Consider the following 19,096-nt stretch of genomic DNA (forward strand, 5'->3'; position numbering starts at 1 on the left):
AAATGCCTTCAAGGATCAAACCATTGGACTACTTATCCTCTTACACAATGCGTCATGGAATGTATCAAAAATCCCTCAGTTTTGACAAATACACCTTGAAGAACGGCAGAAATGACTCCCAATATAGGAATGTTTAGAAGATCTTTGTGAATTTGATGACCTTAAATGTTGCCCTCTTTTAAAACATTGTTTTGATCGCATCTACAATAGGTCATCTGATCGTGTGGATCTTGGCCACCTTCATCTTTGTTTTTGGCTCATTTAGATTGTGGGCACCACAGTACATAACCTTGCAATCACGAAGATCGAGGAGCCTTGCAGAAGCCATCAACCCAAAACTCATTGCAACATTAATGCACATAAGCTCGTGTTTACCGGCCATTTACTCTTAGTTTAATCAAGGCGTGCTTCAAAAAAGGGCCTTAAGCTTATGTTAATCGCACTCAACTTTAGATGGATGGGGACTAATTCATTGGAATTTGAATGGAAGTAGAGAGTGTACTATCTCACATAAGCATCCCATCTTTGTATTTTTAAGGCCCTTGATTCAAGAAATTATTCCATATATATAACTTGAAGAAATATTCCATACATATAACTTGATCCTAAAACAAACCTATGAAGAGACCTTCATTTTCATTGATTTTTTGGATGAAAAGGTGGAGATAGCCTAACTAAGTTAAGGTCAAACTTTAAAATTTGGAAGCAATTATTCCATATATATAACTTGACCCCAACACAAACCTATGAAAAGGCCTTCATTTTTCAATGTTCTGGATGAAAAGGTGGAGATAGCGTCACAAAGTTAAGGTAAAACTTTAAAATTTTGTGTAAAGAAGGGATTCGAACTCAAGACATGTGGTATCCCCTCATGAGGTCTTTCCCCTACGCTACATGAGATTTTATGAAAAGAAAATTTTGTAGAAGGGTTTCAATTCTTACTTTTGTAAGTAAGAGGGATAAATAGAGGAAATTCCTCACTATTTAGTTTTTACAACCATCTATCCCCTCCCTTTTCCCACTAATTAACAAATTTTTGAATTTTTTTCAAATGAGTGTTTCCCCTTCTCTTGAAAGAACATATTATACAAATATTCAATAGAACATAATATGCAAGCTAAATACCCTCAAATGTCATATTAAAGATGCATACCCCTAAGCTTCAATGCCTAAGCTTCCAGCTTCTTTCTTGTTTTTAGTTTAAGGTAAATTCTCAAAATTCTCCATTCACCTAAAGTAAGCCTTAAGATTTCAGATTTTAGTCCGCTTTCCTAGTAAACGAGTCTCTCGATCTTAAACAGCAACACAAACAACCTTGTTGAAAAGACTTCGTGGAGATCATTTGGCAAGAAGAGAAAAACATAATCGTCATACTATTTAACAGCATTACAAAAATTTTGGCTGCATCACAGCTACGTTTCCACTTTCCGTTCTTTTGTTTCTGTACATTTTTCTCGCTGTCTTTACAAAGCTACATCAGCTCATTCTTCAGCAAGCTGCGTTTACTGCGGAACCAATCGTCCTCCTCGAGTATCAAGAATGGGAGCGAGGTCCTAAAATCACAGATGTGAATATATATTACACACTATTGTATTCTTCCACTCTTCTTCAATTCTAAGAGACGGATCTTTGGTAACTATAGACGTCTGAGGGAAAATTGAAGTAATCTGCATCTCCTAAGGAGGTGAAAGCCTCTAGCCGCCCGTACGGGCTAGGTAAACCATCAAAGCTGAAGAATGGTTGGGCGAAACTTCCGTTGAATTGGCCCGTCGAGAAGGCGGGCAAAGAGCTGAACGTGCTTTCAACCGAGTCGTCTTCCACCGATTCAGGAGGAGACAGCTGCCTTGATACTTCGTTTGACAGATGAGAATGAGAATGCTCAAGGGAGCTACCTCCTTCTTGAGACGATTCTTCAGAACCCCTGTAAGAACTCCGACCCCCAAGCTGTCCCAGCAATTCTGTGTGGACAGCTCCCTCTCCTCCTGGCAGCATCTCATCCTGAAGCATAGTCAAGTCTGAATGACCTGAGTACTGGGCTTCTTGATGGACATTGAGGGCGGGTTTCATGACCTGGTCCTCAGGAAACCCAGGAAACCCTTTCAAGGAGTTCAGCCGCGGGATTCCCTTGAGCCCTGCATCGTCAATTTCCGGAAGAGAGGCCAGAACCTCGTCAAGACAGGAAGGTTCACCGCGCTCCTTCGCAGTTTTCTGAGCGCTAGAGGACTTCTTGTAGATCCGGCATAACACCCAGTCATCCAGCTGTTCACAAAAGAAGAGGACATGAGGCACAAAAGTGGGAACCAAAATTTGCAAACCATCGAATGCGCAGTTTCTTTGGTACGCAATCGACAATCACAGAAACATACCCTTAGGCTTCCTTTCCTCTTCGCTGATCTTGCGGCGCTGTCAGCAAGACGGTATTCGTGCATGATCCAGTTCGTCTTGACTCCTTTGGGTGCCTTTCCCTTGTAGAACACCAAGGCTTTCTTCACTCCCACCTTCTTGCTACCACTGAGAGTGCTGATGGGTTTGTCTGTCCCAGTAGCCTTCCAGTAGCCAGATCCTGCGGCTCGATTGGGTCGAGAACCGTTGGGGTATTTCCTGTCCCTCGGGCTAAAGAAATACCATTCTTTCTCTCCGAAAAGAGCCTTCTCTGTAACGTGAGGGAAGAGCGTCAGATTCGGCACTAGAAACCGAATGGCAGAGATCCGGAGAAACAGAGGACAGAGAGCAAGAGAGAGAGATGGGGAAGAATTTACCTGGAAGATCCCAGGGATCAAACTTGTACAACTCGACTTCTGCGATGATGGGAACGGAGAAGGGTTCAGAGGCGGCTCGCTTGCAGAGGTAATGGACGACGAGCTCCTCGTCGGTGGGGTAGAAGCGGAAGCCGGGGGGGAGATGGAGCTGGGAGGGGGCGGGGGCACGGGTGGGATCCTTGCCCATTTCTGCGCGAGTCATGATCATAAACAATTAGGAAGGAGGAAGGCAAAGAGGTGAAGGAAGGAGAAGGAGAAGGAGGAGGAGGTTAGGAGGACGCAGCTATGGAGATGGAGAAGGCGAGTGTGATGAGAGGGAGACTATGGAGGTGGTGAAGTTGGCTATGGAGCTCAAGAAGCTGCGGCTGATGAGTTTGAGCTGCAGAAAAACTGAAGCTGGTTCTTTGTTATTAAGGGAGGGCTGCGGGACGAAGGTTCCAACGGAGCTTCTGAAGATGACGATGACGTGGAGTTATCGCGTCGTATTAAATTAAATAAATTAAAAACTTCTTAGGCTTGAAGTTCTTGCGTTGGAAAAAACCCCATTATTTCGACCGCCACGTCATCGTCTCCTCCGACAGCACCACGCGCACTCCGCATGCAAACACGTGTTCCTTGCCCGGAGGTGGTCCACGGTCAACGGTCCACGCTTGTTGATTCTTTTGGAGCACGTTAATCTTCTGGTGTACCGAGCCACGTGGCCCGCACTGGAGCGCTCAGCGGCGCGCTGTGCCGCTTAAAACGTGGGGTTTTATTTGCATGTGGACGGGGGTGTGTGACTCGGGTCTTTTTGTTTAAATAAATATTGCAAAATTTTTGTTTTTTAACTGCTTTGATTTGAGAGCTTTTGAATCGGCTTCTAGAAAGATTCCCCGAATTGCGACCTTTTTTTTTTCCCAGGTACAATGCATGTAGGGCGTGAATATTCTCGTACAAAATTAATTTAGTAAAATCGCCGCAAGAATCCCACCTGTTTACCTCATCCGTGACCTCTGGTGTGTCATCGTCGGGCCCCTTAAATAGCGGCTACCGCCATCTGAGCAAAGCCGTGACATCATACAATAGCGTTGAAACTTAAGCCCCCCCCCCCTCAAAGAAAAGAAAAACAGGGAGATTGCGCCAACATGACGGAATTGTCTCCCACCCAAACACATTTTTATCGCCGCACCACATACCTTCTCGAAAGACCCTTGGGTCAAAGGCTTCGGTTGGGTGCAACACAGAGTGACTTGCCACCCCAACGTTTCTTTAAGTAGAAAAAAATTTATGAAATCTTTTAAGAAAAACTCATGAAAATATTGTTGTTGTTGCTATTGAGGAAGGCAATGAGGTGTTTGGGGACAAGAATATCGAGAAGGTGATACCTCCATAGTTGGTACACAACCCCCAACTACTGCCACCCGAATGTTTCTTTAAGTAGAAAAAAAATCATGAAAATACTGTTGTTGTTGCTATTGAGGAAGGCCATGACGTGTTTGCGGACAAGAATATTGCGAGGGTGATACGTCCATAGTTGGTACACAACCCCCAACTACTACCGTTGCACCCTTTTTCAAGGCCACCCTGGTTTTAGTAACACCGGAAGAGGCAATACATCTGCAAAGGTTGTTTAAAAAAGATGAGTTCGTTATTTAATGGTTCTATGGCACAAGATAAAGCGCCAAGGCCAAAAGGGATCCCGGTTGATTTTCACCAACACTTCTGGGAGGTTTGTGGCACTAATCTTAAAAACCATAGCTCTCAGTTGGAGGTCATGGTTTCCTCTAAGCTTAGAACCTCAAACCATAATCATAATTTTGATCCAAAGGCAATGGGATGGCAACAAAACATCTAGCATTAGCATTACATCAACACTGCTAGGGCCCTAAAGGGAACTTGGAAAGACCTTCTAACCCATGCTCACTAGACTAGTAAAAATTCGAAGAAAGGTTTCCACCTTTGCTTCTCTTTTTTTTAGAGCTTATTAGGTTTTGACAATTGTTTGCTACTATAGAGCCAAAAGTTTTAGAATGGCTTCGTGGACAAATAGGACCTCCATCATAAGCGGCTCATTCCAAGCAATCATCTTGATGCAAGTCACCTTTCATAGCTTTTGACTATTGAGAATTAATGAAAAAATGAAGACAATAGCATGTTTTAGTTGGATAACCTATGTGCGAGGATACCTACCCTTGAATGGGAACCTACTCTCATTGAGCGTATCACAATTTACGTAGGACAAAGAAGACATTGCCACCAATTAATCAAAACAACCACAAATTCAAACAAATTTTCGGCCTATGTATCATTAGAAGGTAAGTACGTGAGCAAGAATGTGTAACGAGTCGCAGTAAGGATAAGCCACCATAAACACGGGAGCAATGGCCAGAAATATTGTAGAGAGAAAAAGTTCAACATGCTATAGAAAGCATAACATTGTGCCAACATCATAAAGCCTTCATGCCAATTGGAAACAAAGGTAGCCTTTATGCTCATCTATCCATGAGTAATAATTCTCTCTCTCTCTCTCTCTCTCTCTCTCTCTCTCTCTCTCTCTCATGACACACATATACACCCGCATGCACACACGCACGCACATGCATGTGCACACCCACACGCATGTGCAGGTGCACACACACACATACATACTCTCTCTCTCTCTCTCTCTCTCTCTCTCTCTCTCTCTCTCTCTCATGTGAAACTTCATGCACACACATGAAAAAAATGTAACCTACCTTGCCTTTGAGTTATGACATATTAATCTTAACAGTTTGTTATGAACACCCATATTTCCAGGTTCATGTGTTCTAGATCTCAAATTTTCCTTTTGCTTCTTTTGGATTTTGTCTTTCCTATCCTAGTCTCCGAATACTAATATTCCGATTTCCAAGTTCATGCTCTTCTAATTCTAGATGCACCCGCTTGAATTCTTATATGTCGGCTTTGGGAAAAATGTTTTTCAAACTCTCCTATTCTGGCCTAAATGGTAATTCTCTCTAGGTTTGCCTTATCTAGGTTCTAGATAGCTTTGCAAAAACTAGCCTTGAAAAAGTCTATCCTTGAGACGAAACTAATCCTGCAACATAGTCCTTAAAACATCCCCCCTTGTCCTTGGAGTAAATTATAACCCTTCACGAATGAGTGGGAAATCACCCCGTAATTGAACAATGTTCAATAATGATATGCGAGATGACCCTATAATAGAGATGAGTATGCAACAATGTTTGAAATGAACTCCTATGCATAAACATTTTTACGATTGCTAACACAAAATAAGGTCTGATGTGGGTCCACGTCCAATGCTCTTAATCATGTAAGGAGGCTCAAAATATGTTTCATCCATGCTTGCGCCACCTTGAAGCTCCTTCTTCAACATTACTTGCTCTGCAAACCTTCCTCCATCACTCTCACTCTAGCATATGTATTAGTCTCCCTAGGTAACTTTGATCATCATTTCTAGATATGATACATATAGAGGTCCTCTATTACAAATGTCACTTTCCTTCTCGCCCTTGTTTTTGCTAGATCCCATAGTCTACATGATTGTATGCTTCTCCAAAGTACTTGGTTATGCTATGATGAGCATTTAAAAACCCTTGCCCCAAATGTTTCAATGCAAGTAGCTCTACTCCTTCAGAAGTGGTTCTTTTGGAAGAGATTTTTGTAACCACTTATGATGCATATTTATCAATGCACCTAGTTATAGAACGTGTGATTTGTAGCTATGTTAATTTACATTAGATTTTAGAAGAAATCTAGAGAAAATAGTGTGATGTTCATGAGTTTCTATTGTTCTTTACATATTCCCCATTTGGTAATCCTTGTTTAGCATAATGAAATACATGTCGGTCCATTACAAATTTCCATCCCCACTTATGGAGTTTCTTCACAAAAAAGTATATGGAATTTGGTGTACCAGACTGCCACCTTTGTTTGTGTGTATTGTTTCATGGTTTCGGTATGCTTTCTATAGGTTGATGTCTCATCTGTTTGATAAACTCATCTAAACCAAAAACCCTAACTCCATATTTACTTCTATCTTTGGGCTAGATTCACTAATCTAGATCCCTAATGTCAATCTTAAACAAGGTAAGATAAACATAGTTATGGAAGTGTAGGTCATTGGGCAAATCTGTTAGGAGCACAAGTATGGAATTGTATGTCCTTGGGAAAAAAATTCCCCAGTATAGAGTTATATGTAGTTGGGCAAAACTTTCCCAATGTAGATTCCATGTCACTCGGCAAAATTTTCCCCAATATAGAGTTATAAATATTATCCCATGCTACCATTTTCAAGGTTTCGATGGGTTTAAGTATACTTAAACTTCATATATACTTTGAAAAATCTAACCTTATCCATGTTTAATTTTGGGCAAATTTATCAAATTTAAAGCCATAAATATTAGCCCAGGCAATTTGAAGGAGGATCTAGATTCACCATTGGGCTAAATATTTGCCATTGATTTTTTCCTTGGTCTTAGTCATCAACTCATGTCTCAAACCTACTTATTCCAAGTTTTAAGATTCAGGTCATTCAGTAAAAGATTATGGGTTTTTATCTACTTGTCTTGACTTCAAAATATTCTTGTTCCAATGTTTGGAATCACCAATCTTGAAATCTTGGTTCCGAACCTAATGCCTCCATATTATGTGATTTAGATCACTCAATCTAGATTCTTGCTTCCATACATATTAGGGTTCAGGGTATACTTGCCTTGACATCACAATCATGCTCCAGAGTTTGAGATTCTTTAATATTGTCTTGATTTTGAGTTGCAAGACCACAAATTCTAGGTACACTTGATTGGGTTTGGGTTTTGGATCACAAATTCTAGATGCACTTTTAATTGGGGTTTTGGGTTTTAGATCCACAAATGTTGATTTTACTTATGTTAGCATATTCACTTATATCCTTGCAAATGTATTGCCTTGTGTCTCTAATTTTAAATTTTTTTCTTTTAATATCTTGACCTCAATAACACATAGAAGGGCCATCAACACATGTAATACTTATATGCATAGGTCTAAACTATGGTTTGTGGTTTGGAATGCAAGTAACAAATCCTTTCCTTGGAGCTATAATCTATTTTGGAATCATGTAAAGGACTACCATCATAAGGGGTACATTTTTGTGAATACGAATTCTTGAGTATTGTCTTTCTTGCAAGTTCGTAAGTATTTCCGTTGTTTCATGATATTGGTTGGACCTATCAATGTAGTCAATTGACACTGTTTTGAGGTGCCTAAGGATGGGACACACATGTGCACGTGCGTGTGTGCCCACACACACACACACACACACACACAAGCACGCGGACGCGCATGCACACACGAGAAATGACACTAAAGATTAGGATACAAACAACATGCTTAAACAAATTTAATGTCATAGAAGAAGGATCCATTAACTCAAAAATCATATACTACCTTTCGATCCAAACATCCAATGATCCCAACCAATCACATTGATCATCACATCACCATATTTTGATGCATTTCACATGCTATAAGGCCATCCTAGATTTGGAAGGACATTGAGTTACTTTGGCATGCAACATGTTAGGAATTCTAGCCATTATCCATGGCCCCATAGTATGGCACTTTCATCATAAATGATGTTTTCAAATCATTGTTTGTCCCCAAGGCCCTACTATATAGGAGATAATGATAGATATCATAAGAGAATATGCTACCTTCTCACCATTAATGTCATGCCATCACACCTGAAAGAGTAGGATATCTCCATCAGCACTGCTATCATTTGTATTATCAATTCCATTTGCTTCTCTTCCCTTGTATCAATGGAAGATCTAAGAGAAAAAGAAAAGGTACAATCCTCAAAGTGAAGGAGCATCACAAATAGCAACCACTATGTTTCCATTATCACCTTCATGTACAATTCCCACTAACATTCCCCATGCTCAGATTTGCAACTCATTGGTTATTGTGATGAATTTTGAAGAGGAAATGACCCAATTGGTTTTTTAATATGTAGAGGTAAGCCATGGCATTTATCTCCATCACCTTTGAGTAAAACTATAGAGACATATCAAGATTCATTTTAAAATGGTTTGATTGGGAAATCATGGTTTGGGGGGGGGGGGGGAGAGGAGTTCAAGAAGAGACACCTGAAGCTATGTTCTCATGTTCACAGAATAGTGTTAAGATGTATGTAGCATGTTAAATGTTTCAAGAAAATAAGTGTATTTGTATTTATTTAAATATCTCCTATGATATAGCATCCTTAGGAGTTTGTACTATCATGGGTAATATGCGTAGTTAGACTAGTTTGTTTCATCTAAGCACTTTAGCACTTCCATTCTAAGTTGAAAGGTATTTCAAGTTGTGCTTATGAAATGAACATACAAATAACTTACTACTTATGATACTGGAAATATTAAATACAATGAGAATTCTTTGATTCATTCTCCTGTGAAAAGACCAAATTCAAGATCGATGGGGAATAAGGATGAGGTATTGAACCAAAATTTTGAGCCATGAAAAAGAAAATGTTACAATAATGCCATAGAGCATTATATCTTATCCAAGCCTTTTGATGACTGAAGTACAATTATTGAAAATTATGATGCTCTAATTGAAGATGTGCAACAACATGAACAACATTGAGGGATTAGAATTACAAAAGCGCATAGCATTAAATTTTTATAAGACCATCAAATTTGGGAAATGCATTTGTGGAATAAAGCTCATAAATTCTAATAAAATTTGATGTGGTGGCCATACACACACTTGGACTCAATTGCTTAGCCCAACAAATTTTTTTACATAAGGTATGCCATAGAAGGAGTGTTAGTAAAGAATGAAGGGTTGTTAAGGCTTGACCCCATAACACTCCCACACACAACGCCCCCACTCTTGACAAGGATTGATCCTCCACCTATTGATCCTATATTTGAGGAGTAGGAATTTATGTCACCAGTAGCTATAAAAGAATGCATATTCCATGTATGATTAAGGAATAAGCATGCCATGGATCTTACCAATATGAAGCAAAACATCTCTTCGCATATTAGAGTTTTGCTCAAGTATGCTACAATTCATTAGTGCAATGGCAACGAGAATGTTGAATAACAAATATTAATTCAACAAGTAAGAATCAAGGTAGTTCAAACATGTGGCATGTTAGGGGACTCAATTCATTTTCTCATCTGGGGTGCTCCTTCCCTATGTGAAAATATGTCAAGTTTAGCTTCAATACATAGGAGATGCCATACATTGATTACTTGGTTATTTTGATGGTATGTTGCACAAGACCACTTTGCAAATATTCAATTGCCTTTGATCCAAGAATAATTTGAAAATTTTAAATATATTTTGTACAATACGCATGAAAATATAACACAATAACAAATACCATGTTCAACTTTCAATACATGACTCATGGATTGTTAAGCTGAGATTCATAAATTTATGTTATTCTAAGGAAGTACAGAGGAGGTCATGACAAGATTTATATGTTAGTGCTAAGGAAAGGATAGAGGAGGTAGTTACAATATTGGGTAATAACAAGGCAGATCTATTGGAAGAAGGCATGAGCTCATTGTGTTTGCTACTAAATAAGACAAAATGAAAAGAAAACTTGTTGATTATAAGCATAAGAAGAAGGCAATGGCATGCTTGACAATTGGAAGGTAGTCTAGGGTGCAAGATACATAGTTCGTATCCTTCAAACTATGTGCTTCTATTCTCTTTAAAGAATTTCATACAGTCCTCACAAAGTAACTATCATGTTTTCTTTATCTCATCATCATGGTTTTTGTAGGATTTTTATTGATGAGGTCGTTATAAGTGATGCACATGATAAACTATATGTTATGAAGGGTAAAGTCAAGAAGGCATTTTTCATTTCTATTCTTATTCATGCATGTGATGCTACTTCCATTAGTAGGAAAGGGTATTTGGTTGTTTATAGTGTTATTCTAAATGCACTTCAAGGTCAAGGTTTAAAGAACCAATTGTTTTTTAGATCAAAATATGTTAGATCAATAATTGCAAAAAGCTAATTTGACTATCCATGATATGTTAGGTGGATTCTTGCATGTATCGAATACCATGATTTTGAAGAGCACAAACAAGGCTAAAGGCTAGGACACAAAAAAGGAAAGTGCATAAGCCACCAAGCTTTACAAGGATAAACATGAACCAACATCAGGACATGAACAAGACAAATCAAGGATCAAGTACAGTTGAGTACATAGAATTTAATAATGTATTTTTGGATGTATGCAAGGTCTAGGTTGCGATGGTACAATTTTACAATATGAAAGAATGGCATAAGTAATATCTCTCTTGTTTTCTTGAGCTAAATTTTTAAATGTCATCTTGAAAGGTTTGCTTTTTAATACAAATTTAGATTGTAGAGACAAGCTTGTGCTTGTCATGAAGTTAGATGAGTGTGAAGATGTGAAATGCCACCAATTCAAGAGGGTAAGAATTACACTTATTGTGACAATTTAAGTTTTTGAGCATGCAAATAATATGGAAGTTCAAGATGATTTTAGGGTGCGATCAGAAAATCACATTTGGTGTCTCACTACATTCAAACTTCCTAAAAATACACACTCTTGCTAAATTGGGTCTTTGAACGATCTCTAAATGCAAGTGTCATAGATATTCATGTGGAAGGCTTAGGATCTTTTAGCATTGAGTCACATACATCATGATACTTAAAAAGATTAATGTGCATGATTGGAGTGCAGAAAAGTACAAATAGAACATACCCGTGATTTGTTTGCATGCACTCACAAAAAACGTGAGTAAGAAAGGACACAAATACAAGACAACATCGAGGGAAAGGAAAAGGAAAAGTTAATAGCAAGGATTTAAAAAGTTAAGGAAAGATTCAAAAGCCATAAATGTGGCAAAAAACTCTGTAATGCTGCTTAAAAATGATACAATATGAATAGACCAATGGAGTAAGGAGTTATGATTAGAAACTTGCATGTCATCGAGAAAAAATTGATAAAAAATGTGAGATTTTAAACATCCCATTAGATTGCATGCAATTACATGTCGAGATGCATCTCATCCATAAGTTGCTTTATTTGCACATGGTGTATACATGGAAACTTGCTACATCATTTGTAACGAAGTTTGAAGCTCTTCTATCAAGCATGGGACTATGTGGAGGAAATGTGAAGCGTTATACAAATACACAATTTTTAGAAAAATCTAGAAACCCTTCCTAATAAAGTGGCCGTGGGGGGCACAAAGGTGTGAATGTTTTTGTCCAATCATCATAAAATTTGGTTAAAGATGCATTGGTATTTTTTGAAATAATTATGTGTATGTACCACAAATTTGGAAGCTGACCCTAGTGTCAGAGATTGAGGGACTTCACTAAATCCATGATGGATGGGGTTGGATGAGTTACACATTGCTGATTACATAGCATGCTTGATTGAGTCTTGATTTCCAATTTGTATTTTTTAACAATGCATTTCCATTGTTTTTGGGGTTAGCCTCATGTGCTTTTCTTATGGATGTAGCACATTACTTATGCTCATGGTCCATGATACATTCAAGGATATGGTTCTTTGAATGGTTACAGTTTCAAGGGTATGGAGAAGTCACATTATGAAGCACGAGGTGGATACTTCAAAACCACATGGCATAGGGGTGGAGTTATTTGAAGTAATTCTCTTTGTTACATGTTTGAGTGGTTCTATCATGTTGGCTCCTCTCATGTGAGGGAATTGTTTTTTCAAATGAATTTATCCCAAGAAATCCATTTAACTCAAACAAGGTCTCTCCTGACAACTATTCCATCCTTTTAGGCATTTACCAACCCAATTGGATGGCCCCATTCAAAACTACCTTTGAACAAAGTAGCTAGGAAAACCACCATTATGGGCATTGGACCCTTCCCTTTGCTATTTGCACCATCCATAGAGCTAGCGTTAGGTTTCAACACATATTTCATTAATTTTGGACTTGTCAATGTACAAATTCATTTTTATAGGTACTTTTGGACTAGTTTTTGGATAAAATTCGAGAAAAAACCCTACTATTCAAAACACACATAAAAACATAAACAAGAAATTTTTAAGAGCTTTGTGAAGGAATAAAATCAAAATTATTAAATTTAATGTGACTAATTATTTTCTTAATTTATCATTAATAAATTAACATATGTGTGTATGGCCCATGCGAGACATTAATTTACCATAAGAGTCCTCTAATGTATGTATGTATGGCCCATGCATGACATTAATTTACCATGAGAGTCCTCTAAAATCTTCAAGATATCATAATGGTATCAATAAACACATTTTGAGAGTTTAAAAGCTCTAAAATCTGGTAGATATGGTGTCACACATGACATTGCACATGCATGCATTGAGCGTACATGTCCTTGGTTCATAGACTGGAAGGCCATTGATACATATTGTGGGACTAGTGCACTGCACTTGTCCACGTAGCATGGGCATGCCTGTAGGGCTTTCTTCCCTTCCCTTTCCTTCTCCTCTCTTCCCCCTCCCCTTCCTCTTCCTCTCTTTCTTACCCCCCTCCCTTTCTTTCTTTCCCCCTCCCTCACCTCCGTTAATAGTAGTCGCATTGTGAATCCCACACCAACACAGATCAACTATAAAAGCCCTATAAGCATGCCCATACCACGTGGACAAGTGTAGCGCACCGGTCCCACCATATGTATCAATGCCCCTCCATCGATGAACCAAGGACATGTACATTCCATGCATGCACGTGCAACGTCATGTGTGACTCCATATCTACTAGATTTTAGAGATTTAAAACTCTCAAAAGGTAATGATTAATACCGATATGATATCTTGAAGATTTTAGAGGATTCTTATGGTAAATTAATGTCATGCATGGGCCATACATACATACATACATGCATACATATAATTTTTTCATACATCTAAATAACTTTTATTAATTTAAATGTAAATAAATTATTAATTTAAATTGTTATTAAGTGCAACATTATAGAGAGATATTCTAAAATTTATTAGGTGGAAATGACAATGCCAAAAAGTAAACTTTTGATTCTCGAATGACATTTTCATAATGTAAACTTTCCATTTGGGAAGGAGTATTAGGATTAGTCCAAATGTAGACATAACAAAATATGTGTTTTTCATGAAAATCTTTAAAAACTTCATAGAGCCACAAAGCATTACTAGTAAACAAAAGACATTTTGGGAAGTGTTGCCTTACACAACATATGTGAATTGACATTTTGCAGTATTGGACTTAAATTCTTGTTAGCTCAACTTTCTTTGTAAATTTTGATCTATTTTTTGAGTTAATATTATGCGCACGTGTGTGTGTGTGTGTGAGCGAGAGAGAGAGAGAGAGAGAGAGAGAGAGAGAGAGAGAGAGAGAGAGAGAGGGAGAGTGTGTTTGGGTGTGTGCATGCACATGCACACACACACACACATGCATGTACATGTGTGTGGGTGTGTATGCATGCATGAATGTGTGTGTGTGTGTGTGTGTGTGTGTGTTAAAGTCCCATCAATAATTGAGCCATACAATTAATTCCATCAATTGGATAAAAAGTTAAAAAGGGAAACATATACGAAAAAAAATTTTGAGACATTTAAATTGAAAAATGCAACTAGAGTTTGCTAAAATTTTGATCAAAATTAAGAATTTTTTATAGTATTGAGTTTGAGAAACATAATATTGAAAATTGATGTCGAATCCTCAGGCACTCCAGGTTTCGAGGTCGAGGCCTACTTGTGAAGATAGTGGGAGAGAGGGAAGGAGTCTCACTTGCGGCTGTCTCTCATACACAATGGGGGAATACCACACAAAGGTGGAGGCTGAAAACAGTTTTCCTCTTCTTAGTTGTGAAAAGACAAAAGAACTCTAGTACAAAGAAATAGAAGAACCCTATATGTGGGTCTCAAACAAAACTCAACTAACTAAGGTGGCATACTAACTGAGCCACGAACTAGAGTAGATAAGGATAGTTGTCATCTAGCTATTATTCGTGGGTGGTGTACCAACCGCATTTCCAGCTAACAAGTCGGTGACATAAATGCACAATGGTCACCTTGGCATATCGCGAGTGGAGCTTGATATCTCAACACTCCCCCTCGAGCTCAATCCCAATCCATGCACACCAAGCAGGTCTTTGAACTTGTGCAGCTTCTCTACGTCCAATGCTTTCATGAATATGTCAGCTACCTGATCCTCTGTGCTGACATAAACTAGATCAATAAGACCTAGTAAAACCTTTTCCCGCACATAGTGATAATGCACCTCAATGTGCTTTGTTCTAGCATGATAGACTAGGTTATTTGCCAAGTGTATACTGCTCATGTTGTCACAATAAATGACAACTGGCCCATCTGTAGACTGATGCATATCGTAAAGTAGCTTATGCAACCAAGCTACCTCACATGTAGCAATTGCTGCACCCCTGTACTCAACCTCTGTGCTCGACAAGGCAACTGTAGGCTGTTTCTTACTGCTCCAGGTGACTGCAGCACTCCCAAAAGAAAACACATATCCACTAGTAGATCGTCTATCAGAAGTACTATCAGCCCAATCAGCATCAGTGTATCCATGCAATTGTATTTGAACCCCAGCCTCATAAAATAGTCCATACTGCAATGTGGACTACACATACCTGAGTATGCATCTAGCCGCATCCGAATGCGGTTTTCTTGGAGCCTGCATAAACTGACTTACCAATCCAACAACATAGCTTAAATCTGGCCTGGTAATAGTCATATAAATCAAACTTCCTACTATGCGTCTGTACATAGTAGGGTCTTCCAGAAGCTCACCTGCATCTGTGCTCAGCTTCACATTCTGCTCCAAAGGAACTGAAATAGTCTTATAGCCTATCATCCCATATTTGGACAGCATGTCCAATCCATACTGCCTCTGCAAGAGCTGTATCGCACTTGGTGATCTAATCACCTCAATGCCCAAGAAATAATGCAGCTCTCCCAAATCCTTCATCTCAAACTTCTGCTTCAATAGCATTTTCACATGAAGGATATCTTCATCACTATCACCTGTCATGATCAAATCATCAACATAAATGACAAGCAGCATAATCCCTTTCTCTGTTTTTCTCACATAGAGTGAGAAATCTGCCTTGGAAATCTGAAAGCCAATAGTGACAAGATACTGTCCTATCTTGTTAGACCATGCTCTAGGTGCTTGCTTCAAGCCATACAAGGCTTTCTTCAACCTGCAAACAAACTCAGGATGAATAGCATGAACATAACCTGGTGGCTACTCCATAAAGACCTCTTCTTGCAAATCACCATGCAAGAAGGCATTCTTTACATCCATCTGATGTAAAGACCATCCCTTTGATGCAGCCATAGCAATGACTACTCTTACAGTTGCCATCCTTGCAACCGGACTGAATGTTTCTTCATAATCAATGCCATATGTCTGTGCATACCCCTTGACAACTAATCTTGCCTTGTATTTGTTCACAGAACCATCTGCATTGTGCTTGATCTTATAAACCCACTTACAGCCAATTGCATTCTTGTCTTTAGGCAAGGGCACCAATTCCCATGTAGCATTTGCTTCCAAGGCATCCATTTCTTCATCCATGGCTTTCTCCCATTTTTCATTTCCCATGGCTTGCTCAAAAGAAGTGGGTTCTGGTTCCTATATCACTTTGACCATATAGGCATAGTGAATGGCTGTAAATCCATCATATTTCAGCCTATCCACAGGATACCTAGCTCTGGTAGACCTACGCAAAATAGGCTCACTTCCAGGTGCTCTCAAAACATCCCTGGTCTTCCTTACTCCAGGTGTAACAACAGAAGGAATACCCAACTCATCATCAATGCTCTATTCTGAGCCACTAGATTCACCATCCACATAAGAGTGACCTGCATTCACATGAAACATGGGCTGATCTACCTTCTCTTTTCCTTTTCGTGATATCTGCATTGCTTTGAGGAGATTCTCCTGATCTCAATCTGCCTGTCCATGGTGACGTATGTGAACCATTGCTAGAGGACACTGTAGGTCCACTGATATTTTGTGATTGCTGCTGTAAATTCTGTGCAGAATTACCATTTTGTGCATCTACATCAATCATCACATTTACTGGTTTATACCAGCTACTCATCTCATAAAAAACAACATCTCTGCTCACTGTAAACTTACGAGTAGAAGGGTTATAGCATCTATACCCTTTCTACTGCAGAGAGTAACCAATAAAGACGCACTTCTCAGCTTTTGGATCTGACTTGGACCTCAACTCATTTGGCACATGAACATAGGCAATGCAACCAAAAATTTTGAAATGAGAAATGTCTGGTTTCCTACCAATATACATCTCCTCTGGTGTCATGCCATGTATTGCTGCAGTGGGAGTCCTGTTCATTATGTAAACTGCTGTAGCAACTGCTTTAGCCCAATAATAATCTGGTAGATCTTTTTCATTTAGCATGGCCTGAGATACCTCTCCAATATGCCTGTTTTTCCTCTCTGCAAGTCCATTTTGCTGTGGGGTATGACTGCATGAATATTGCTGCTTTATGCCATGCTCTTGTAGGAACCTTGCAAACTCATTTGAGAGGTACTCTCCCCCTCCATCTGAGCTTAGGCATTTTATTTGCTGGTCTGTTTCTTTTTCAACCATAGCTTTAAAAGCTTTGAAGTGCCCAAACAATTCACTTTTCTTTTTCATAAAATACACCCACACTTTTCAAATGAAGTCATCAATAAAAGTGACAAAATAGTGACAGCCTCCAATAGATGCAGCTTTAGTAGTCCACACATCAGAGTGGATTAATTCCAATGGCTTTTTACTCTCTTGAACATGCCTAGGAAATGGTTTCCTTGCCTGTTTTCCAAATTGACAGGCTTCACATACCTTATGCATTTCTGCAACCTTGAATTTAGGCAATCCTGCAACAATATTTTGGGCTTGCATTGATTTAAGTCGCTGTATATTAACATGACCAATGTGTTTATGCCAGATATCAATATCTGCAACTACACTGGTCCCATGTGCAAACATTGCTGCACTCAATTCAGGCATGTCCGCATCCAATGTAAACATCCTACCTTTCTTCTTTCCTTTTGCTATCAAGTGACCGTTATTTTTCATATCCTCAACAAAGCATCCATGAGGATTAAATCTGACTTGCAAGCCCTGCTCAACCATTTGACCAACAGAAACCAGGTTCTTGGTGATGTTCAGGACATGAAATACATCAGACAGGTATTTCTTTTTCCCATCCTACATAGAGAAAGGAATTTTACCAATCTGCACGATAGGATGTGCAGTATCATCACCAATCTCCACAAATCCTGGTTTTTCCATTTTCCTTGCATCCTGCATCCACTCTGCATGACCTGTCATGTGGTTTGACACACTTGAGTCAACATACCACACATCATTTCATTCTTCTGCACTTGTCACAGAATTGGTCATGTGCTGCACCATAAATGGATGCTCATTTCTGTCATCAGCCTGTCTACTGGAAGATGCATAATTGCCTTGCTGCAATTTCCCATTCATAATGTCATTCTGCTTTTTGTAGCAGTCCTTAGCCATATGACCCATTTTACCACAGTAGTAGCATTCAACATTGTTGTTTGCATTTTGACCTCTCTGCCATCCACCACGGCCTCTTTGGCTCCCCCTTCGTCTAGAGTTACCACGTCCTCCTCCATAGGACAGGTTTTCTTGAGTTTGCTGCATATTCTAATTTCTATCATGGCCTGCAGATTGGCCTCCTCTACCTTTGCCTCTACCTCTTCCAGCATTTGAGTAGAAGATAGTTTCTTTTGAATTTCCTCCTGAAGAAGATGCACCCCCATTTCTCTGCTCTTCAAAAATTAGAAGAGCAAAAAACTCTTCAAAATCAGGAAATTTTTCACAGATGGCAATGGATGTCCGGAACTGTGCATAATCCTTTCCTAGACCATTCAAGGTCACAGAAACTAGATCATCATCTTCCACTGGTGACCCAATGGAAGCAAGTGCATCTGCAATTTTCTCACCTTCATGTGGTAGTCATTGATGCTCAAATTTTCTCTCTGCACATTATGCAACTCCTGTTTGAGCTGCATTTTCCTAGCTTGCGTATTTGTGCTGTACATTTTTGCCAAAGTATCCCATGCCTCCTTTGGCGTACTTGCATCCTGAATATGCACAATCATAGAATCCGAAATACTGATAGACAACCAGTACATAACTTTTCTAGCTCTCTCATGCCATCCTTTAAATGCCTGCATTTCGTGTTGATTGGGAACATTAGGAAGAACTGGTTCTTCTTCATTTCCTGTAATGAACTCCCAAATAACCTTTTCCCATAAGGAAATTCGTCATTCTAAACTTCCATGCTTGGAAGTTGTTCTTGTCAAGCTTT

The 19,096-nt window shown here is 39.1% G+C and overlaps 1 protein-coding gene across 1 annotated transcript; it reads right to left on the minus strand.

The window, feature by feature from the left end:
• Positions 1-1,341: 1,341 nt before the first annotated feature.
• LOC147903541 (NAC transcription factor 29-like) lies at positions 1,342-3,153 on the minus strand. Its single transcript, XM_087399724.1, has 3 exons — positions 2,760-3,153; positions 2,367-2,653; positions 1,342-2,259 (listed from the first exon to the last, which is right to left on the minus strand). The coding sequence occupies exons 1-3, from the start codon at positions 2,965-2,967 to the stop codon at positions 1,615-1,617; spliced, it is 1,140 nt and encodes a 379-aa protein (XP_087255850.1). The 5' UTR covers positions 2,968-3,153; the 3' UTR covers positions 1,342-1,614.
• Between the last annotated feature and the right edge of the window lie 15,943 nt (positions 3,154-19,096).

Source organism: Dipteris shenzhenensis, chromosome 3 (assembly GCF_047967505.1).
Source record: "Dipteris shenzhenensis isolate YYH24624 ecotype China chromosome 3, Dip_SZ_1.0, whole genome shotgun sequence".
Taxonomy (NCBI): domain Eukaryota; kingdom Viridiplantae; phylum Streptophyta; class Polypodiopsida; order Gleicheniales; family Dipteridaceae; genus Dipteris; species Dipteris shenzhenensis.

Coding starts and splice junctions, on each gene's coding strand:
- LOC147903541 (XM_087399724.1), bottom strand. CDS start 2,967: ATGATCATGACTCGCGCAGAAATGGGCAAGGATCCCACCCGTGCCCCC. Junction 2,654..2,759: donor TGATCCCTGGGATCTTCCAG/GTAAATTCTTCC, acceptor CTCACGTTACAG/AGAAGGCTCTTTTCGGAGAG. Junction 2,260..2,366: donor AGAGGAAAGGAAGCCTAAGG/GTATGTTTCTGT, acceptor TTTTGTGAACAG/CTGGATGACTGGGTGTTATG.